At 35.7% G+C, this 24,119-nt stretch overlaps 2 protein-coding genes across 8 annotated transcripts; both read left to right on the top strand.

Moving 5' to 3' along the window:
* Positions 1-1,244: 1,244 nt before the first annotated feature.
* Positions 1,245-1,660, top strand: LOC125831850 (uncharacterized). The gene is made up of 2 exons (XM_049510992.1): positions 1,245-1,518; positions 1,626-1,660. Exons 1-2 carry the CDS (start codon positions 1,245-1,247, stop codon positions 1,658-1,660), a joined length of 309 nt encoding a protein of 102 aa, XP_049366949.1.
* A 6,563-nt stretch (positions 1,661-8,223) lies between these two features.
* LOC125831845 (uncharacterized) lies at positions 8,224-22,875 on the top strand. Of its 7 annotated transcripts, none has more exons than XM_049510983.1 (19): positions 8,224-8,420; positions 10,995-11,098; positions 11,311-11,397; positions 11,524-11,599; positions 11,735-11,809; positions 11,925-11,978; positions 14,955-15,014; positions 15,136-15,252; positions 16,522-16,616; positions 16,727-16,932; positions 17,164-17,261; positions 17,630-17,733; positions 17,865-18,030; positions 18,220-18,342; positions 20,057-20,139; positions 21,026-21,167; positions 21,399-21,428; positions 21,552-21,622; positions 22,005-22,875. In XM_049510983.1, the coding sequence occupies exons 1-19, from the start codon at positions 8,382-8,384 to the stop codon at positions 22,837-22,839; spliced, it is 2,565 nt and encodes an 854-aa protein (XP_049366940.1). In that variant the 5' UTR covers positions 8,224-8,381; the 3' UTR covers positions 22,840-22,875. The 7 variants fall into 7 exon arrangements, with proteins under 7 accessions (XP_049366940.1, XP_049366938.1, XP_049366937.1 ...); XM_049510981.1 differs by having other exon boundaries at positions 22,002-22,875; XM_049510980.1 differs by having other exon boundaries at positions 8,325-8,420; positions 10,953-11,098.
* Positions 22,876-24,119: the final 1,244 nt, after the last annotated feature.

Below are 24,119 nucleotides of genomic sequence, written 5' to 3'. Positions count from 1 at the left end.
TGGAATTTATTTCATTTGCACCGCCTCATAGACGTGTTGAGAAGATCTTACGTAGGTTCGGACTGTATGATGTAGTTTGTGTGGGCAGGATTCAGTATGATTGTGCCCTTATTACAACTATGGTTGAGCGTTGGAGGCCAGAGACTCATGTTTCCACTTACCTTTTAGTGAGGTCACGATTACATTACAGAATGTGCAAGTCTTGTTTGGTTTGCGCATCGATGGTGATGTTGTGTACATGTAGGATGTTGCACGAAGGATTCGTCCATGACGTACTTTATTAGAGATACTCACAGGATGTGCCATAGTACCTACTGATATGGATGGTGCGAGTCAGGTGAGTACATAGCATTACCGGCTACTTGCGAGATTAGTTACAAGTAGATCCGATAGGAGATGCTACTCTAGTGGAGCGGGTTGAGAAGATTACTAGACTTTACATGTTTGTTATATTAGGGGGGACATCTTATTTCCGAACACGTCGGGGAACCTTATTAGCTTACAATACTTGGCGTTCCTAGATCCCATCCACAACGTAGGTAAGTACAGTTAGGGCAGTGCAGCGTTGGCCTACTTGTACCGTGCACTTAGTCGGGCATCTATCGGTAATATGGTTGACATTTGCGGATTTATTCCTCTCCTTCAGGTAACTTTACTAAAGTTTTGAAATACATTCAAATACAAAGAATCTTTAACATTACACCGTACAAGAATATTTTTTCTATATTCAATTTTTTAAAGTATTTAAATTACATACAAATAATTTCTAAAATCTATTAAAAATATATATATGTAATTGTTAATTTTTTTTGTTAAATATTTTGTTTGTCACATTAAGGTTTGGTGTTGGGAGAGGATCTTGCATGTACAACCATCAGCTCCTCCGCCGCATGACGGTGACGCATTACTTCCATATGCTAGGCGTTGAACGCGTGAAATTGATAGGGATACTGAGTCACATCATGTTCTTATCCTGATTAGAGACCAGCTAGACCGCATGATGGAGGATCAGGTGCATCAAATAATTTTTGCAACTCTTCACTAGTTTTTTTTAAAAAAAATATAAAAATTACATATAAAAGTAAATCAATAATAATTTTATTTTTATACTAAGCGGTTAATGTTGATTTTATCTAATTGTTATATTTTAAAAATAGTTTCGATGGACACCGTATAATGAGATTTTACATACACTGCCTCGTTGTTGTACGGTCGATGAGCCTTTGTGGATGGCATGTGTGCCTATGCTTTGCCTAGAGATTGTTGAGGTGCACGCGCCTGATAAAGTGATGTGTCAATTTGGTCGTCCCCAACATGTACCTGTGATTCCTAGTTGGGGAACTAACCACCACGTGCATGATCAACGTATGAGGCTTGGATCGGAGGTTCTTGAAATGTTGGATAAATATTTTCGTGATTGGGGTAATCGACATCAGAGTTTAGCGGTTGAGGTAAATGATGGTACTAGCGGGACAGGGTATAGATTGTGGTACATGCAATATGGAAGGTTGCTTATAGGTAAGCTTGCATTAGAGGTTGATGTACCATCTTGCTTTGTTCATTCCGCTGGTACTAGCATTGCAATGTCCAGAGGACTATTTAAGTTGCACAGTCTTGCATTACAGTGGCAGAGAGACACAGCCTCAACTTCACATGGTGAAGAGGTATCTCAGATTGTTAGGGATACACTGCTTGAGGCCGGAATACAATTTAGAGAGCCATTTTTTTAGGGAGATCCTTTGTTTGAACATGTACGTTCAAGAGGACCCATACGTGGACGTGTAGATGGACGAGGACGGGAACGTGAGGGGCATAAAGGTAGAGCACGAGGACGTGCTCTAGGACGTAGCACCGGTGGTATATCTATTCCTCCAGACATAAAGGTAGAGATGGGAGTAGAGGTCGATGATTTGCATATCCATCGGTTTGGCACGTCGGACATCATGAATTTATTAGATATGTTATTTGATCCATATTAAAGACCGTCTCGAGATGTGGAAGGACTCGAACGTATGAGTTATGGATTAGCTATAGGTGTTAGAGATTATATACCTGATATGGCGGTAAGCATTAACAATTAAATATAAACTTAAAACATTAATAACTAATATAAATATTTCAAAATAAATAAATACAAACTATTTATATATTTTTGTAGGACACATCTGGTACTGCCCATTGTGACACCAAAGATACTGTTTTTTATAACACTCAAGATTTTTTTGAAGGACTGCTTGATGATGCGATTGAGTCGCAGGTTCGTATTATTTATGTATTTAATGCTTTGATTTTATATTAAATTAACTTTTAATTATTTTTTAGATTCATACTACGGGGCTTCATCCACAGTGGATTCTAGCCCCATGACGATCATAGAGGATGTCGTTCCGACATTTACTAAGGATTCGATGTGACACAGGTTTATGGATTTTTTAAAGTTTGTATCTTGTTGAAGTTCTTGATCCAAATTTGCATCTATGTTTGATTTGCTTTACTGCATTAAGTATACAATTTTTTTCCTTTAATTACAGAAAGTGGGGTTCGTTTATTTTTCTATTTTTCTCAACTGAGTTGTTAAAGTTTGTATCTTGTTGAAGTTCTTGATCCAAATTTGCATCTGTGTTTGATTTGCTTTATAGCATCTGCTTTATACAGTTTTTTCCTTTATTTACAGGAAGTAGGGTTCTCTTGTTATGTATTTTTCTCCATTTCGTTTCTAAAAGTTTGTATTTTTGATATTTTGAATCTAAATTTGTATCTAGGTTTATGTTATTTATTATTTATTTATTTTAAAATATTTATATTAGTTATTAATGCTTTGATTTTATATTAAATTAACTTTTAATTATTAGATTCATACTACGGGGCCTTCATCCACCGTGGATGAGAGCCCCACGACGATCATAGAGGATGTCGTTTCGACATTTACTGAGGATCCCGATGTGACACAGGTTTATGTTATTTATTATTTATTTATTTAAAATATTTATATTAGTTATTAAAGATTTGATTTTATATTAAATTAACTTTTAATTATTAGATTCATACTACGGGGCCTTCATCCACCGTGGAGGATATCGTTCCGACATTTACTGAGGATTCCAATGTGACACAGGTTTATGTTATTTATTATTTATTTATTTTAAAATATTTATATTAGTTATTAATGCTTTTATTTTATATTAAATTAACTTTTAATTATTAGATTCATACTACGGGGCCTTTATCCACCGTGGAGGATGTCATTCCGACATTTACTGAGGATCCCAATGTGACACAAGTTTACATTCTAATTCTCCACCAATTCCTTACCTGTCTTTTCTCATTCGCCTAGATTACCTTGATAAATAATTAATGTGTCATGCTACAACTATGCCTTCTTTTGCTTGGTATTTGTTAAAAATAGAAAATCAACGTGTTTTGACCTTTTCTGATTCCAGCCTTAACTCTTTACCCCCTCCTTTTTTCTTCCAAAAATGAAAAGCATAAGTAAATGAAGAATTTCCTTCATCAAACTTTCAGTATAAAAGTGTGAACACTATGCCCTACATTCAACCCAATTGCTAAACTGAATTGAGTTTGATTTTATCCATTTTACGAGTTCAAGGAGCATCCATATGAAGTATTAGTTAATGATATAATTTTTGCACAACTGTAAAGATTTTGTTATGTTTTCACTTTGATTTTGTCGTTGGTTTTGCAGACCACTTCGTCACCACTCTCGTCTCCAGATGTTACTTTTATTATGCCAGTGGATAATATGTCTCAAACACTCGGAAGAAAAAAGATTGTTAAAAGAATTGTAAAGAATGTGAACATAAATGATCTTCCGGCCAAGAAGAGTAAGAGGGACAATGAAGATGAGGATGGATATGCGAGACTTAGGCCGCGAGATATTCTACGGATTTCAAGAAAGGGTTGTGGAACATAATATTATTATTTTTGTGTATGTATTTTTTTTAGGATGCATAGTATTATTATTTTAATTATATATAGTTATTATTTTTGTGTTTGTATCTTTTTTTGAGGAAAAGTGAATAAAAAATTCATGTATGTTCATATTTTTGTGTATACTGTTATTATTTTTGTGTATGTATTTTTTTTAAAAAGTGAATGAAAAAATATGACTCGAGGATGACCAAAAGAACGAATAAAAATTTGCATATAAAATGATACAAGAATAAATTAACACATTTACACATCTTTCTTTAACTACTACCACCATATGATGCATTTCGAGCTCGTGATGGACAATTGTGTCTATCATGACCTATTTGTTTGCACGTTGAGCACTTGCGAGTGAGTGTACTTGCGGGAACCTCCATCTCATTATGTACACGAGTGGTTTTATTTACGCCCACTTTTCGTAATATATTTTTTATTTGCTATCATAATAAAGGGACTATCGGGCCAATACTTTTCACCGCCGACTGGATTGAATTATCTGAAGTAGGTTTTTTTGTAGTTATGCATGCTGAATTCTGGTGCCATATGCTCCCATGCTTGATACCCAATTTGGTCAAATCCCTTTATTGCATGAGAACATGGAATGTGGTATGATTGTCATTTACCACATTGACATATTCCTTGCGATGCATTTACAATGTGCTTATTACCACCATAGCCATGATGCATATGTATCTGCACCTCAAATATGTTTTCCCTTTGTTGGTGATAGTTGATGAGTGTGTGACGCTGTGACTTTTTTCGATTTTCCTCAAAATCCTTGAATGGTTTAGGCATCCATTGTTGCTTTTGTTGTACTAGCTGATTAACAAATTTTGATCTTGTAACATAACGGTTCACAATTTGATTGTAAGTGAGTCTCACCATTGCAGTAACTGGTAGGCCCCTGGTTGACTTAAGCAGACCATTGAATGACTCAGAACTGTTTGTTGTCAGCATGCCCCATCTCCTACCTCCATCTTTGTGCAATGTCCATTTGTCAAGATCGTTCTTCAGTAACCACACATACGCTTCCGCATTAATCTCCTTAATCATCTCCATTTTTTTCAAAAACTTTTTCTCCTGATAGTGATTTGCAGCTGCCCATAAAAGGTTGTTCAAAGTGACATTTTTGAATTTTTAAAAAAAAATTGGCCTTCAAATGTCTTAAATAAAAACGATGAAACCCAAATGGGGCTTGTCAATTTGGAGAATTATACAGGGATTAGGGTATTCCGTGATGCCTATCTGATATCAATACTGCACCTCTATGACCCTTGACAATGTGCAAGTGTAAATGATCCAAAATAAAGTCCATGTCTTCATGCTCTCATTCGCAACTATTGCAAATGCCAAAGGTAATATTGAGCTGTTACCATCCGTTGCAATCGCAATCAACAACTTGATATCATATTTTTCATAGACATGTGTTCCATTGATCGATATAATAGGACGACAAAACACAAACCCATCAATGCATGGTTTAAAAGTCTAGAACACATAGTTGAATACATCTTTAATGACATCGACACGCCACTCTATTTTCCATTCAACTATTGTTCCCGGATTGAAGTGTTTCCAAGCTTCCATGAACCTCGACAATTTGCAAAAGAACCCTCTCAAGTACTATCGACTTTTTCAAAAGTACGCTTGCGACCAAGATATGCTTTTCTTCTGCTTATCAAAATGCCATATACTTTAAGAACGATTGTTTGGCAGTCTTTGATGGAAAACCTGAAAAGTAAAAATAATATTAATTATCAAATAAAAAAATAAATATTTTCTTTTTAAAGAAAAATCATCTAAGGATAAAATAGTACCTTGGCGTTTTTTCTGTATCAGTACGGAGGACAAAAGCAATCATCTCAATATCCAAGTTGAAATGTCCATCGCGGCACGTACCCATATCACATGTATGTTCTTTAATGTATCTTCCAACTTTCCACATGTTAGTATGTTTATCATTAAAAGAAGTCAGCCTAAATCGACATCCTTGTTCTATACACCTGCAAAACAAGTTGCCATGATTTCTTTGTCGATTTAATAACAGAGTACTCCCTCGTTATCTTTAAATGTAGAAGCTTAACTATTCTTTGCAAGTGCTTCTTTGAATTGAATAACATGCCCTTTCCAATATAAATAACACCATTCATGAAATCTTGCGGTTCACGCCACGTACGTTGTGATGTATATTCATCATGTGTATCGCTAAAGATATCTGGACCATCTGGGAGATGATCAAGATAAGGAATTTCATGATTACAAAAAGGACTCATGGATATTGGTCTTGGTGACCGATTGGGCATAAAAAAATCATCATCACTAGATTATGCCTCAAATGGAATATTATCTCCTGATTTCTCAGCATTAGGCAAATCATCACTATCACTACCTGAAGGTGAGCCGTAATTTGGAAGGTCACGATCATCGATATTCACAGGATCAATGGACTCATCTTGTGTGATATTTTTCCTATATGTGTAAAAAAGTATAAATATTTGCTTCATGCAATTAACTTACTTAAATAAAAAAATCACGTGTTGGACATACCGATAATCATCTGCGTCAAAAGTAGGTGAGACATGAAAATTTGAAGATGTCCCAACATTTTTCGTCATTTCAAATTGTGAGGACTGATCAAAATAATTATCTAGTCCATAACTTGGAGCAATATTCCTCTCTTACTGAGGTAAACCGCTACAAAATATATAATAATAATAGGAATAATAAATAATATAAATTAATAAATAATTAACAAAATCAACAAATAATAATCGAAATATAATTATTGAGCATTATCGGTCACTTTCATTGATAGTTTCGTTCAAATCAAAATCATATCGACAGGTAAGAATATTTTGATAATGAGTCATGTTAGAAAAATCAGTAGATTGAGTTATCGGAAATCCATCAACGCTATTACGATTTTCTAATCGGGATGAACATCGACCGATAAAGGAGAACGTTGTTGACTAGTTTTAGGCTCCTTCCTAACATAGATTTCAAGTATTGTTAACTTGATTTGATCTATGTAGTCATTTGGAGCCCTCAAAAAGTCGGTCAGTGATTTGTCATTATAGATAATCCACTCTCCAAAATTTACTTGTCCTTGTGATAAAAATGAAGTAGGGTATTTTTCGACTATAATCAAATTATAATCAGTACTATTTATACCCATTTTTTTATAAATTGATGAACGAAATTTATGATATCGGACATGAATTGAATATTTAGCATTGTGTTTGGGAGGACAATTATAATAAACGGTATTTTCGTCATGTATAATTTCGCCATCCCAATCAATCGAAACTCCAACTTTTGGTTTAGAAGACATTTTTTTGAGATTGAAATGAAGAAAAATATAAGACAAAAGATGTTGAAGGTGCTATGTTTGAACGTCCTTAAATGGAGCTTGGAGGAGATTTCAGAATAAAAACAATAAAAATACATAATGTATAATTTTTTCCGTTTTTATGATATGTCAAATCAATATAATTATGACAAACACTGCAAAAGCTTCATAAAGAGATACAATTTAATGCAAAACGTGAAAAATATTCCTCTTTGTAAAACATAATTTTTTCTTCCACTTTATAAAGTGTAAGAAATAGTTCCACTTTACAAAGTGTAAGAAAAACTTACACTTTACAAAGTGTAAGAAATAGTTCCGTTTTACAAGGTGTAAAAAATAGTTCCGTTTTATAAGGTGTAAAAAATAGTTCCGTTTTACAAGGTGTAAAAAATAGTTCCGTTATATATTAAAATATACACGTAGACTAACATAAAATGTTTGAAATATTGCATAAAACGGAATATTTTCTTCCACTAAGCCTATTTTAGTTACTTAGTAGAATAATGACTTATTTTGATCATTTTTATTTTTTTTGTGGCTTATTTAGGTTCCGAACTCTCACAAGGGTGAAGACTACCCTTTTATAGAATATATACAAGATATCCTTTTTCAATATTTGATAAATATATTAGTACAATATTTAATTAATATAATAAATAGATATATTACGTTAGAGATAGATTAAGAGAACATCCACCATTAAATGGATTTGTTACAATGACAATCCTTTGAGAGGGGTAATATTTTGCATGATTTTATCTCCTTTTTGCCCCTCCTCGATTTGCTTATCTTATTCATCATTTTTTCCCCTTTCCGATTTTCGTACACATTTCGAACCTCAAAATTTTGTACTTTCCCGTCCTCATATCTCCCAGCAACATAAAACATTTTTAGTTTTATTAGAATTTATTAGAATTAGAATTAGAAAACCCTCTCCTCTCTTCTCCTCTTTTCCATCTGTACGGCTTCGCTTTCTTCTGATCTCAAAAGTTAGGGTTTTCTACTTTTCTTGCTTATCACCATCTCCAATCTCTTTTCTTTTTTTTCTCGATTCACTTCTAGGGTTTACAGATCTGTTTTCAATATGTTTTGGAAGCTCACATCTCTTTCTGCTTGTTCACCGGTAGGTCACTCGGTCCATTTAATGCTATTGTCCTTGTATTTATCAATTGAATGAGCAAGTGTAATTTGTAGAGATTGAATTTCGAAACGTTTGTGAGTTTTTGGATTCATTTTTTTTTTTGCATGATGTGTGGCTTAAGTTCGCAGACAGTGTATTATGTGTTAGGACTTCATGTTTTCTGTTCATTGATACGTTGGGGGAATTTACTGTGTCTGTGCCTGTTTGATTTAAATTTACTCTGTTGAATTAATTGCCTTAATTGGATCATGTAATTTGCTTATGATATATTCTGTGCTGTTACTTTTGGTGCTTATTTTAATTAATTGCTGGTAATTAGCTTGAGTTTGGCTTCATTGGGTAATGTTATTTTCTTTGTTTATGTTTTGCGATTTGAGAAATGAAACTGGAGTCCTGATATATGCCTTTTGATTGCCGAAATTAATTGCTTAGAGGACAGTGTGGCGGGCTTACTGGTGTTGGAATTATTTGATCAAAGAGAATTTGTCTCCTATCTTAATACTAATTGACAATATTATTTAGTACCGAGCCTTAATAACTGATCAATGTTTCTTTCTGAGTATTTTTTGGAGTCCAATGTGTTATGCGAGGAAGTATAGAACTTGCTTTTATGCTTCAGGTATACACAAACATTTGCTAGGGGCAGCAGGCACCATTGAAATGCTGTTCCTACTTGCGTTTTCTGGAATACTTGGCTAGATAGAAACAATTGTGGTCTTAATGAGAAAAAAGAAATTGAGATGCTGTAAGAGTCTTTATTTGTGGTGTAGGAAGAGTGTTGGATATGACATAGCCTCTTTATTGAATCTGTGGAATTCCTTCAATGTAGAAGGAAAAAATCTTTTCTGATGTCCTCTTATAAGTACCTTCTTGGTAATCATTAATAAACTCTTTACTTTTTCATCCCAAAAAACTGATAATTGAATTTTAATAAGGTAATGTTTCATTTGTCTGTTGAACCTGTTTCTTTGCGTGTGCATGTTTATTAAATGAAAGCTTAAGTTTTCTGTTTATCATCTTGAAGACTGAGCATAGGACCTGTGCAATTCATGAGTGTTTTTGGATATAGAGTAGTTCTGGAAATTTTTATGCATGGATTACTATGGAGTATCTTCAGATTATTGTTTTTTCGTCACAACAATAGTCATCACCGACTATGGCTATGGATCAGAAATTTGAGGCTGCAAAATGAAAGCCTTTTGATGAAATGGCTGTGGAGATACACTGAGGAAGATGCAGCTCTCTGGAAGGAGGTTTTAGTAGCAAAATATGGAGAACTAAATCCCTGGTGTACAAAAATCACCTCTGAACCATATGGGGTGGGGGTATGGAGGACAATCAGGAACCTATGGCCACAAATGGAAGGAAATGTGTATATTGAGGTGGGTAATGGAAACAAAACTAAATTTTGGAAAGATGGTTGGATAGACTAAACCTCTCTTAGAGAACTTTTTCCAAACAAATCTGTGAGAACCCTGATGCTAGAGTGAGTGATTGTTGGACAGAACAGGGATGGGACATATCTTTAAGAAGACTACTTAATGACTGGGAGGTGGAGAGGGTGGCAGCGCTACTGGAAAAACTAGCTGGAATGATTATAACTACAACAGCAACAGACAAGATCCTGTGGAAACATAGCAAGGATGGAGTCTTCTTAGTCAACAATGCCTACAAAAGAGGACTAATGGGGATGACAGGGGCCCCAAAATATAATTGGAACTACTTTTGGAAGAGTGACATTCCTACAAAAGTAAAGTGTTTCACCTGGTTAGTGATAAAGAGAGCATGTTTAACAGAAGAAGTTCTACAAAAGAAAGGCAGACAACTGGTTCCTAGGTGTTTTTTGTGCAACTTGACAGGGGAAACAAATAACCATCTCTTCCTGCATTGTAAGTTTACTGCTCAAATTTGGAACTTGTTTCTCAACATCACAAGCATGAACTGGACAATACCAGAACATACATCAGATCTGTTGAGCTGCTGAGCTGCTGGATTAGGAGGGGAGGCAGTAAGAGTCAAAAGAGATGGTGGAAACTAATACCATCATGTGTATGGTGGTCAGTCTGGAAAGAAAGAAATGGAAGATGTTTGAAGATAGATCCAATTCCATCCACAAAGTTAAATGGAATTATATAGTATCTCTACTTTTTTGGTGTAAACAGCTTTGTATAGATGATATAGACCAGATTATAGATTTGATAGGAAATCTGTAATTATCCCTTTTTGGAGGTAGCTAGCATACTGTATGCTGAAGAATTCAACCTTAACAGTTTCAAAAAAAAAATACCGACTTGCAGGACCCTACCATAATTCATAATGTGATTTTCAAATACTTTGATGTCCTTCAATGTATGATTTTTTTTTTAGCTTGACCCCTTCTAAACATCTTCATTGAATTTCATTGTAAGTTGGCTATTCTTATTTTGTGTTAGATGTCTGATAATTTCTGTTCATTATGTTGTTACAATAAGTCCGATACTTTCCATTTTCCTTTTGTTTTCCTCTCAAATTTAGATATTGCCAGATTTTGAAACTTTTTTTCCCTCGGTTTTTCAGGTTGAAGCAGTATTAGACAAGGAAAACTTTACATTGGAAGAGCTTCTCGATGAAGAAGAGATAATTCAAGAATGCAAAGCTTTGAACAGCCGTCTCATAAATTTGTAAACATTCTTGAAGTTTTAATTTTTTAAATCCCTCTTTACCTTATAAAAACGCCTTTCTCTTATCATGCATATGCTTCCGCTAATTGTTTCAGTTTAACTATCAATTGACATATAGTTCTAGGGAAGAAGTAATAATTACACCATTCAGTATTGATACCACTTAATATCCCAATGTTTGTTGAGACAGTTCTATGATTTTGAGGTTTCAGTTTGAGAGATAGATCCCAGATTGAGCAGTTGCTGCACTACATTGTTGATGAGCCTTCTGAGGATGCCGATAGCAAACGGAAGTTTAAGTAAGTTATCATGGGAAAGCCTTAATTATTTGAATAATTGTTGTTGCACAATTGTATGTTTCTAATTTTAGATGTTAGGTATTATCACTGCAACTTATTGTTTCTAATTAATGTCTTGCACCATAGGTTTCCTTTCCTTGCCAGTGAAATATTCACCTGTGAAATTGATGTTATCCTTAAGACTCTAGTGGAAGAAGAAGAGGTACGGCAATTCACTAGATGCAGTTGTTACATTTTAATTTAAAATTGAAATATAAAAAAAAGTTATTTACATTTTAGTTTCAGAGAAGAAATTGTTTTGCCCGAGAGTTCAATCCTTTTTATCATCTTGGCGCAGCTCATGAAGTTACTATTTTCCTTCTTGGAACCAAGTTGTCCGCATAGTGCGTTGCTTGCTGGGTATTTTAGTAAGGTATGAAATCATTCATTCACAAGCTTCATGTGTACAAGATTCCTTTGTCCTTTTTGAAATTTGAAATATTGTTTGGTTAAAGCAAGTTCATTTGTGTATTCCTACTGAATTACAGGTTGTGATATGCCTCATGCTGCGGAAGACTGTTCCCCTCATGAACTATGTTCAGGTAGCATACCACAGATCCATTCTTGCAGACGACTAATATTTGCTGCTTCATATTGTTAAAATTTTGGGTCTCTATTTCTGAAAAAATAAGCAAGATGTTATATTTTGTCAATAAAAGGATTTTGTTTGTGGAAATCAACAACTTGAAAAAATTGTAGTATGATATGAAGGTATATTTTGTCCAGTCTGCTATGCTGATATATTATGACAGTGCTGAAGAAACTTTTTTTTAAATCAAGCAGCAATTTGAAATGAGACCACAAAGATTGGCTTGAGTTATGGTTTTACATTCATCATTAACTCAAATACTCAATTCCTAAGGTCAAAGCTAACCCCAACATTTTTGGTTAACAAGAAGGTTAACCAGAAAATATCTTACTCCACCTCCTAACTAAATATAATCTAATATTTACACCATGGTATTATAAATTGCTTAGCTACTCTGTGCTCCTTATGGTCATTTTTCATCTAATTTTCAAGTTAGTGTCCAACAAATCATAAATTTATAATTTGTGGTTGAAAGGAAGTAAACTGATTTCTTCAACGCTGGTAGATTAGATGTAAAAAGAATTGGTCCATTTTTCGGAGTTTCCAGAAGTTCCTTTTTTTTGCAAGACAACGAAGAATATTTTGTAGTTCCTCTCTCTAAAACCAGTTCAACCTTAGAAAGCCACACATTTTCGTTTGTTACATGTTTGCTTTTGCATTCCAATGCAATTTTCATTTGGTAGCTATTTTAATCTTTTATAAAAGTGTATACATATTTATTTATCAAAAAACAAGTTATGTATATTTATTGTGGTCATGCCATTTTAATTCGTTCTTTGAGATGCTTACTTGATGTTCTCTAGCATCATTCTTTTCTATTGTCATATTATCTTTTGATATAAAATTAGGCAGAAGATTTTTATTTTGGGCAATGTAAAATCATCTTTTCTTGATTTGCACCCTAAGTTTGTTAAGTTCACTATGTGTTAGTCCTCTTCTTTGTGCTGCTTCTATTTCTTGTCTGTGCCTCTAGAGATAAAACTCTCTGCCTTCTCCAACAAACAACAAACTCTTTGCTTTGCCCATTACCGTAACTGTCTAATCTGCATTTATGGAGCCACCCAATTGCACTGTGAAATACCCTAGTTTCCTTTCTGAGACTACCAATTATTCCTGTCTTGTCTTCCCTTGGTATCAACGATTGTTTGAGTCCTCTCAAGGCCAGGTTCCCCTTCTTTTGGGGAAGGATAGTTAGTATAGGGTCATTCTCTCTGCTAATTTGAGTTGGCTCCTTTGTCTCTTCATCGCTTCCTCTCATGGTTCTTGCGTCTTTTATGCTGACCTGTCTCTATTACAGACCCTGCCACTCATGACCTATCTATGATCTGTGCGTTTTTCTCTGTATCCTGCAAACAACCTGGAGGCAGGGAAGATAACATTTTCTGGCTTGTGCTTTACCCAGCCCTGTCAGGATAATATTGTTAGGCAGCTCATGCTTGCGTCTTCACCCTTGTTGAAAAGTTTAATTAGGAGGCACTCTGATCTGAAATAGTAACTATAAGTTTATAAAAGAAGAGATGTAGCCCCCAAGGCCTAGCTCAAGTGGCAAAAGGTGGAGGATTTGTGGCTTAGGTCGCAGGTTCAAGCCCCACACCATGCAAAGCGAAGCCCGGTATTTAAGTGGAGAAGGGTAGAGGGGCGGGTACATTATCCACGTTTAGAAGGCTGTGATTGATCCAAAGGGCAGGTCACAGACGGATTTCTCGGTTATTAAAAAAAAAGAAAAAAAGAAGAGATGTAAAAAAAAGCTGCACTCTGATCTGTAATAGTAACTGTTGGTTTACTTGTCCCAAAAATAACTGTTCATAAGGAAAATTTTTTGATGAGCTTAGTGAACTCCATAATGATTTCTTGAGTTATACTTAAATTTGTTAGACAAGTAAAAATCCTGATGTCACTAAACTTCTGCATATCTATTTAGATGTGGTGGGTGGTGGTGCAAGGAGGGTTAAGAGACAAAAACTTGCTCTAGTTGTCTATGAAATAATTGCATGGAGACTTCTTAGAAGAAAGGTTTCTCCAAGTAGGGGTTTTAATGGTTTGGTGAAAAACCGATCTAAATGGAAAACCAAACTAAACTGATTAACTAAATCAATTTTTATTTGGTTTTGGTTTGGTTGGATTTAAGTTTTAAAAAATCAATAATATTTGGTTTGGCTTTATCAGAAACAAACTGAATAAAAGACCGAACCAAACTGAGAAGCTATATACACAATTGATAATTATTTATCTACAATATATTATTTTTTATAAATAATTTTAAATATTTTGTATAATTTTTTATGAAATGTTATTCATGTCTAATGAACTTTACACCTTAGCTCATTTATTTAAAGAAAGTCATGAATCCAAGGTCATTTGTTCAAAGAAACAACTATAAGACTACCTTTATATATTTTTTTTGTATTTCTTATCAACTTTATTCACTTGATTTAAGCTTATAGATATTAAGAAAATTTCTCCATAATCTACTAAAATTATAGCCAACACAATAAAAGGTTAATAACAGATTTTGAGTTGGAAAATGATAGGAAAATTCTTTTCTAATTGTAGGAAAAAATAAAAGAGAGAAATATCATTATGTTTCTTAAAAATCAAACCAAAACAACTACCAAACCGATGGATATGAATTATATTTGGTTTGGTCTTAGTAATTTTAAAAACCGACTAAATTGGTTTGGTTTTATCCCAAACCCAACCCAAACCCAATCATGAACATTCCTATCTCCAAGTTTACATGGAGTGGGTTAATACAAGGAGACCTTGTCTAATCCTCCACTTAGCAAGCTTAGAGAGGATATTGATTTAAAGCTTAATAGTCCTTCTTAACAACGTGCACATGTTTTTTCGTTTTTCGTCTTCCCCTCCCCCCCCCCCCCCCCCCCCAAAAGAATTTGTTATATTCCAGATCATTTTGATTTTCTTACAGGTGCACCATGATGTTTTCCGCCAGATGGTGGATTTGATTGGTATAACCTCCATAATGGAGGTTAGTGTTTCAGTTGTGTTTTTCATCTACCACAACCTGTGTATGATTGTGATATATAGTCAACTTTGAGAATTGATCTGGTGAAGACAAGACATTCCTCTGATGAACTGTTTCTTTATAGGTTTTGGTCCGACTTGTAGGTGCCGATGATCAAATGTACCCTAACACGACAGATGTGATGCAATGGTTGGCTGAAAGCAATCTTTTAGAAATGATCGTAGATAAACTGTGCCCTTCTGTAAGTTACAAAGGCTTCCTGTAATTTGCTTATCTGCTACTTTTCATTAGTATTCCTTCGATATATGTGTTCTGGTTGACGTTTACAAGTTGTCGGGGTACCACATTCATTTTGAATAAGGATAACGATATATGATTGTGCACTCATGCTTTGGGAAGTGTAGAACACAGCTATATAAATAAGCTCGTTCTACGTCAAAGATAGTATAGAAAGATATCGTCTCCATTGGATTGGTTTAAAAATTGTTCAATATAAATCTTGTTGAGTACTATTGAGGAAAATAACTCTTTAGTTTGGAAGTTGTCATAAACCACTAGTTTGTAGGACTTATATAGGTAAGGGGTATCCAAAGAAACTTTTGCAATTAACCCCGTGTTAAAAATCCCATCAGAAGAAGTGGGTGCTTTACACACATGGGACTCGAGTGCACACTTGATCAAGCACTTTGTTTAGGGTGTTTGCCTTAACTGCGCGCTCCAGCTCTGTAGTCCTTCCTGCATGATTGCGCAATTGTTCAGTTTACTTTCTTCCATTTTTATTCTTGATTTCATCTGTTTTTGTCCTGCATCAAGCTCGTTTTATCCTACACACATAACAACATAACTAAATGGCATTCTCATATGAAACATCTTAATCCATTATCAATCAGTGTTATCTAAAGCAAAAAGTGCAGAAAAGCTCTAAAGTCCGTGGGGGCTTTAAGCGCAAATAAAGCGTGGGTTTTAATGTAAAAAGGCGCAATGGAAGAAAACATACAAATATATATGTTTAGTCCAAGGCTAAAAATTATTAGAATGAATGATAAATATATTAACAAAGAAATTGAAAAAAAATATTATGGTACCGTAAAATATCAATTGTTTTGTCTCGCCTCTCCAGAAGAGGCTCATTGGCAACGAAAAGTATGCCTTAGAACCTTGATGACGACATCGAAGTGCACATTAATCGAGGCGAAGCGCTCAACACATTTTGAGCCTCACTTCAGCGATTAAGTGCGCCTTTGACAACACATTCATATGAAATAGGACATAGAAGTTATTTTTGGAATTTTGACATTGAGAGTCATCTGGCCCAGCATTATAACCAAAATGGGTTTCCATCCTTAACCAGTTCGACTCATGTTGTACACATTTTGAAAAACATATTTCACCCATGTTTGTAGTAGTAGTTCTAATTACCCAAGAAGCGTTTCTTAAATACCTAGCAAGAATTAGCTATCCATTTAAATGAGGTGATTTATCATTTCTTATGTACTGTTTTATTGTCCAGAGTCCTCCTGAAGTACATGCTAATGCAGCAGAGACGCTATGTGCAATAACCAGAAACACACCATCGCCTCTGGCTACAAAACTATCTAGCCCAAGGTATTGGGGTTTCAGTTGATACTTTACTGGAAAGCGGGTTGTTTTCCTGGTGTTCTTTTCTAGTGATGGTAAACTTTGACTGATAAATACTCAACTTTCTTCACATGTAGCTTTGTAGCAAGGATCTTTGGTCATGCCCTTGAAGATTCACACTCAAAGTCTGCCCTTGTCAATTCTTTGACCGTCTGCATATCTCTGTTGGATTCAAAAAGATCAATCCCATCATTTATGATGTATTCCTTCCGGAGTCGGCATGTTTACGAGTCACCCGTGCATGTCAGTCCTGACACTATTGGTGCAATGCTGCCTAAACTTGGTAAGTTTCTTTTTGCAAAAGCTTATATGATTTTGAGTTGTTATATGTTTCTACTCTTGAGAGATCAGTATAGATCTTCTAAGAGAATGGGCAGTAGTAAAGCATGAAAACACACAGCCATCACAAGAAAGAAAAAAAAAACCCTTTCGTTCATGATACAGCTGACGTGTTTACTGCCCCCTTGAAGCTCACCTTAGAGATGTTTCACAATTGTGGCCCATTTTGTCACAGGTGACTTGGTCAAACTGTTGAATGTGACCTCTGATGAGAAGATTCTACCTACGACATATGGTGAACTCAGACCACCTCTAGGGAAGCATCGCTTGAAGGTTTGTATTGTGTATGTTCTTGAAATTGAGTGAGCCGATCTTTCTTTAATTTCAATTTTTGGTTATTATAGGTTGATTGGTGTTACTCCGAAGGGATTTTCAAAGCTAGAATGGACTAAGTTGTTTCATGTTTGTATTTTGAATGAATTGTAAATAGCTTGATAGCTTGTCTTGTTTTATTTGGTGGATTTGTTGAAAAATATTTTTGAGCATTTAGTCAGTGGAATAGAAGCTTAGAAAAGAGTGTTACTATGAAAATATGTTCAGCATTTTAAGTGTAATTACATTTGACTGCTAAATAGTTGAGTTGACTATCTCACCTGGATCTCTTGATCTTTGTATCTTTGTGGTTTGCTTCATTATTGTAGATTGTGGAATTCATTTCCGTGCTACTGAGAGCTGGCAATGAAGCTGCAGAGAAAGAGTTGATTAGCTCGGGGGCAATTGAAAGAGTCCTGGATCTCTTTTTTGAGTAAGATTTTTGTCAATGCTCATGGATTCTGGAACTCAATGGCTGGTTTAAGCACCAAAAACCATTGGTTTTGTGTTGGGTGACTTTCTTACTACTTTGACGTTCTAACAAAATACTTAATTGCTGTACAGGTACCCTTACAATAATGCTTTACTTCATCACGTGGAGAGTATAATAATCTCCTGCATGGAAAACAAAAACAAAATAATTGTTGACCATCTTTTTGACGAGTGTGATTTGATTGGGAAGATACTTCAAATGGATAAACAGTCTACAATTTCTAGTGATGAAAAACAGGTTGATATTTGTGAATAGCTGATTTACTTTCTATTAAGTTTTAGGTTTTAAATATCTTGGTGCCTTCCGTTTTTTTTTCCTTCCAATTATTCCATCCTATTCTCTCCAAGATAAGAAATATGTTAAATGGGAACCCCACTGCACTTAATATCTTGAAATGTTTTTAATGGTATTTTTTGATTGATGCAGCCTACTTTTGCTAACTCTGGAAAACGAGCACCCCGAATGGGCAACATAGGACATATAACACGGATTTCTAACAATCTTGTTCAGTTGGGAAAGAATGACAACTACATTCAAGCACATATTGAGGTGTGTGACAGCTTTGTGCTTAGTTGCTTGATATGCTTTAAACGATGATGAACTGCTTATGACTTATGAGCACATTGACCAAAATTGTTCAATTAGATTTTGAATTTTTTCTCTGAATAATTGTTCAATGCTTTTGAAACTTTAAGGGGGATCATTTGGTAGAGGGATAAGGGATAGAATGCAAGATTATTTTATCATGCGTTTGGTTAGAGGTATTAGTCTATGCTGCTTGGACTCTTTAAAAATGATGACAGGTGCATGTCTGATCGTCCAAAAGTAGTGTATTTTTGGAGGATCCGACACGGGTGCGGCATCAACTTTGGAGAGTCCAAGCTATATAGGTATAAGTTAGTCCCGAATTGTTTATCCTACCATTTGTACTACAATGATGAGATAATTTATTTCATATGTATGGTGGGATAACTAATCCATGGGATAACTTTGTCTATCCCACTCTCGTACCAAACAACCCCTAATTGTTAGAATTTGTAGCACCCTTGGGTGTGGCCTAGTGGTCAATGAAGTGGTAGCAGAATCATGAGATCTCATGTTCAAATTCTAGTGGGGCAAAATACAGGTTGCCGGTATCTGTGAGATTGAAGGTAACAGTTAAGCGGGGATGTCGAGGTGTGCAAAGCTGGCCTGAACACCACTATCATAAGAAAGGGATAAAGACTTCTTATGTTTATGTCTCTAAGAATATGCTCTTCTCCACAGTGTTTAGGGGAGCGCAAAGCAGTAAAAAGCGACAAGGTCCCACTTTAAGCGAAGCGCTCACTTCATTGAAGTGAAGCACAATTTAAAAGAAAAAAGACCAAAATAAACAGAGAAAAATATATAAGCAAAAATTCATAAACTAAATAAAGGTTCCCCTTTAGTTGTCTTGTCACACAACAGACATACAATTGTTGTCCAATTGGTCTTACTAACTTTTTCCCCCATATTTTCATGCCGGGTCAGCCATGTTTAATCGCGGATAAGATTTAAGAAAAATAATCAACGTTATATTTTTTTTCATTATTAAGAAAAAATTCAACAACATTTAGTCATTGTTAAGGAACAAAACAATTCAGCAATATATATCTAATAATCACTGTGAGGAAAACAAATTCAGCGACATATAATTTAAACAATCATAGCTATACAGGGCAAAGGAAAACAGAGTAACGAAAAGAGTAAAAAAAAGGAAGAAAATCTAGCAGTGCCACTGCACCAGTATGAAGAAGAAAGAAAAGAGAAAAAGTACTGGAAGGAAAGAGTACACTGAAACCTTACTCGCTTTCCTGAACACTGCTTCTCCACATCTTTAAAAGATTTTAGGATGGATGTTGGCAATTAATTTCAACATACGGTTACCTAGCCATCATGCTTCAAAAGTTGTATTTGATATGAAATTGATCTTTTAGCTTGTTTATAGTTGTTGGGAAGAGTGCACTGGCACTGATTTTACTGTGTGGGGTGATTAAACTTTTTAGTTGATCTTCAAGTGTCACGGTCCTTGTCATTACGTGAAATCACTTTGTTAGCAAAATCATTATTATGATTGTGGAGTATCTCATTAGATCCTTTGTTATTGTTTTGGCTCATCATATTGAGTGAGTAGAAGAAGTTGGTGAAAGGTTCTGCCTTATGACATTCTATATAATAGCTATTAATGGCAGCAGATTTTGTGCTAAATGCATCCTCACATGCTAGTCTGTGTTCTTTACACCAGAAAAATATGGAATGGAGCGATTGGCAAACTACTGTATTACAAGAGCGTAATACAATCGAAAATGTCTACCGATGGGCTTGTGGGTAAGTTTTGCCTCTTTTTTTAATTGTGTAACTGATCACCAATATTATATCATCTCTAATGTTAGTCTATCAATCAAATATGTCCTGATCCCAAATTATCTAGGGTCGGCTATAGAATTCCCTTTGTCCATTCTGCTCTATTAGGTCCAGTTCATACCACTTCTAAATAATTCGTCTTTGAAGGCAAATTAGGGTTTCTTGATTTTAAAGTGGTTCTTCAAATATATGGACATGCAAGTTCTAACCCCAGACAAACACCAGACCTTATGTAAGTGGAACAATTACATCAGCTATACCTTTTTATAGTGTTAGTGTTCTTCAATAAAGCTTATCGTAGCTAAACCATGCCATTTGCATATATCTCAACTCCCCCCTAACCTGGTGGAATGATACAATGGAGAAATAACCAGTTGTAAAAAAATTGGAGAAGTAAACAGAGAGAAGTATTAACAGACTAGTACTCTACATATTATTGTTGTCCCTGTGAGCAAAAATAAGTGGTGGGTGGGAAAGCAGGAGAACTAACTGTAACCATGTGCTTTTGGAGGCCGCAGTCATGTCCGTTTCTAGTAGTGACAAGAAGTGTCCTTATTAATTAGACGAAAAGCTTATAGTGAAAATCACATGTTCAACCAAAAAAAGCTTCTAATAAAATCATTTCATCAGATAGTCGAGGATAGGACCTCTGAGTAGTATAAACATAGATGTCACAAATTTTCAAAGAAGTGGAGAATGAGAGGTGGTTATGTTTAGTACTTTTGGTAGGCAAAAGAAGTGAAAATGTTCCAGTTTACTTCCCTTCTGCCTCTTCCTCTTTACTGCCCTTGTTGATCCCTGTATCAACTACTGGAATAGAGATCATGATGAGTTTTCTAAATATGAGCAGCCGTCCGACTGCATTACACGATCGGATGAGGGACAGTGATGAGGAAGATGTTCATGACAGAGATTATGATGTAGCAGCTTTAGCCAATAATCTTAGCCAAGCATTCAGATACACCATATATGACAATGATGATGCTGAAGAGGTAAGGGTTTGCCTAGTGCATTTAGAGCAGTGTTAATTTCTCAGCTTTTCTTTTCTTTTTTCGGGGAAGAAGCTTAGAGGTGTGGGGTTGGGTGCTGTTCTGTAAGCAGAAGAGAAGATAAATACAACTCTGGGACCTGTGCATGTAACCCTGATTTTGGGCTGTGGGTTGCAGTTGAGTTATGGTTACACATTTGTCAATTCATTCATGGTCTTCATTACTTGTTTACAGGGTCATACAGCTCTTGAACGAGATGATGAGGTAGTGCTTTTATTCGGTGATTGACATTACTTCCTTTTGAATATTTTTAAAGGTCTGTCAAATCTTTTTCTTGATGTTATCATAAGCCTCCATGTTCTCACAGTTTATGGTCATGCCATGTAGGATGTTTACTTTGATGATGAGTCTGCTGAAGTTGTGATATCATCCCTCCGATTGGGAGATGATCAGGGGAGGTGAGTGTGCAGCTCTGTAGTTTTAAAGGATTAGCTTTAGCCGTGTGCAGATGTCAATACGGCACGTGTTTTCTGCACTATAATTGGGTGTAGGCAACTAAAAATAAATTCTCTCCAAACAAACACCCTTAGATTTTAAATGCCAGAAAATGAAGGAGGATGGGGAGAGAGAAGATTCCTTCCCCCTTCCCCTTCAGGCCTTCACCCACCCACTCACACACACAAGGAAATGCATGCCCTTGTGTTTCTTTGGTTCCTTTGAGTGTGCTAAAATATGGCAACTAGTGACACAGGCAAGGTCATAGCATCTGTTTTTACTATATAGACTTTATACTGCTTGTGTGTGACAGTTCTGTTTTCTTTTTTTCCTGTTCTGCAGCAGTTTGTTCACAAACTCAAACTGGTTTACTTTTCAAGATGATAGACTTGGTGATGCACCTATGAACACCTCACCTACAGAGGCAATGGAAGAGATCAACCTTAATGGAACATCAAATGGTGGGAATAGCAATAGTGATGACGAGGTGGTAGTTGGAGAGGAGGATGGATTGGCTGAGAGCAAAAACTCTACAGATGGAGCACCCACTTCTAGTTCAAATGCCTATAGTGGATTTGGTGGATCGAATTCTGTTAATGGTGGTAGCTTCAATCAACAAAATGAGAAAGCAGGTCCGTCAGATGACATGGGTTTCTTTCGCTTTGAGACAACAGACAATGACGACCCCTTTGGAGACAGGCCTATGCCTGAATGGGCAGCATGGGGCAATGCTTCAGACTTTCAAATTGGTAGATCCAATGTGAACCCATTTGAAGATCCCAGTAACTCTAGTGGCCATCTGGCGAATTCAGTGGAGGCAGCAACTCCTTTGGTAAGTTCCACTTCCAGTGGTAGTGAAGAATCTATTCAAAATGGTGTCTCAACCTCTCCAGATTCCAGCAAAAGTTCACCTGGATCTGAGTCTAGTCAGAAAGCAGCTGCTGTTCCTTCTATGTTTGAAGAGGATGTTGAATTTGTTGGTGTAGAATTAGAGGGTACTGAAAAGGCAATGGAACATGCTCTTAAGGAGGGGATCGTTGGGGAGGCTGCTCCATTGAAAAAGAGCATTGCTCCTAAGAGTCCTGAAAAAGAGAGTACAGATGATGGTGGGGTAGGAATAAAAGAGTACAATGATGCAAACTATTGGAGAGTAGACCAAGAAGTTGCAGTATTGGAGTAACTGCATGTGTAAATTTGTTGTTCTTTTGTACCTGGAAATCAGAGGTTGATTGTCTGGATACCCATTTTCAGTTGGTGAGGTTTATGTAGCAGTTGTGTACATTAGAATGCTTCTGTTTGAGATCAAACAATAGGCTAATATAATGTTTGTAACTGATTATTTGCTGTTACACTTGTTGATGTTTATTATTCAGTCTTATTTTTTCAATTATCAAATTTTGATTCTCTCTCTTTAAAAAACATTTGGAATCTTGTATATCCTGGTGTTATCAAAGTTCTGGATAAAGTAGATCCAGTTTAAGGCAGGCCTACTGGTCCGATGTGTTGGAATAATTTGACTTCAATTTCTCTGCTTTGTTAAATGGTGACACAGTTGGCTTTTTTATGTGCCATTTTGAGTGCACTAGATATCTAAGAAAAGCCAACGGATGCTAGGTCCCACACTGAAGATGGAGAAGTTGCTTGTTTCTTTACAAAATTTGCATCCGAAGTGCCTATTCCATTTGCAGATGCTACATTGCTGCTTGTTATTTGAATGGCTGTAATCCAATATTGAGAATCTGTAAGTAATAATTGTGGGTTTCTTGAGGTTCTGTTTGCAGCTTTGTTGTATTAGTCCTATGGGACGATGCAAATGACAAAGCCAGCAATTGAAGCAACTTCTTACTTGCAGGAAGTCTCCTTTGGCTACTTGGTGATACAGGACAGTTTAATGATGACAGGCGAAGAGGGTATGATTTTCTGTGATCTTATTGGTAAGGTTTCCATCGTAGGTCATTGAGCTATTTGATGAAATACTCTAGTGTTATTATTTGTTTTCTAAATTCATTTCTGAATCATGATGCATGGGCAGTTGGGAAAAGCAATATCTTCACCTTGGCAATGGTTCCATGTGGAAACAGATTATTTTGACCACTCTGGATCTCCCAGATTAATTTTCGAAGAGGTATGGCTAATGATTAAATTGTTCCTCTAGACGACTCATCAAAACAACTTGTGGACGTAATGTCACAATACTCTTGTGGGTGATTGCACTTGGTGCGATGATATTACACGGTGAAGCTGCGTTGGTTCTTTTGTACAGCAAACACCAAAGTTGTGGAACATACAATCATTGAGTATTTCTGACATAAAAAGAGCAACTGAAATATCCTTGAAGAAACACTAATGATGATCCACAAATACGCATGACATTAGCACTGCATGAGAAATTTTTGAGGCAAACATCCACAAAATGGTTTAAATGCTGAGGTCAACGTTCATTGGTTGGCAAACAATTGA

The sequence above is a fragment of the Solanum verrucosum genome, unplaced genomic scaffold, assembly GCF_900185275.1.
Source record: "Solanum verrucosum unplaced genomic scaffold, falcon-dt-bn FXZP01000192.1, whole genome shotgun sequence".
Classification (NCBI taxonomy): domain Eukaryota; kingdom Viridiplantae; phylum Streptophyta; class Magnoliopsida; order Solanales; family Solanaceae; genus Solanum; species Solanum verrucosum.
Note: the sequence above shows the minus strand (reverse complement) of the source record. Positions and strands in the feature narration are given on the sequence as shown.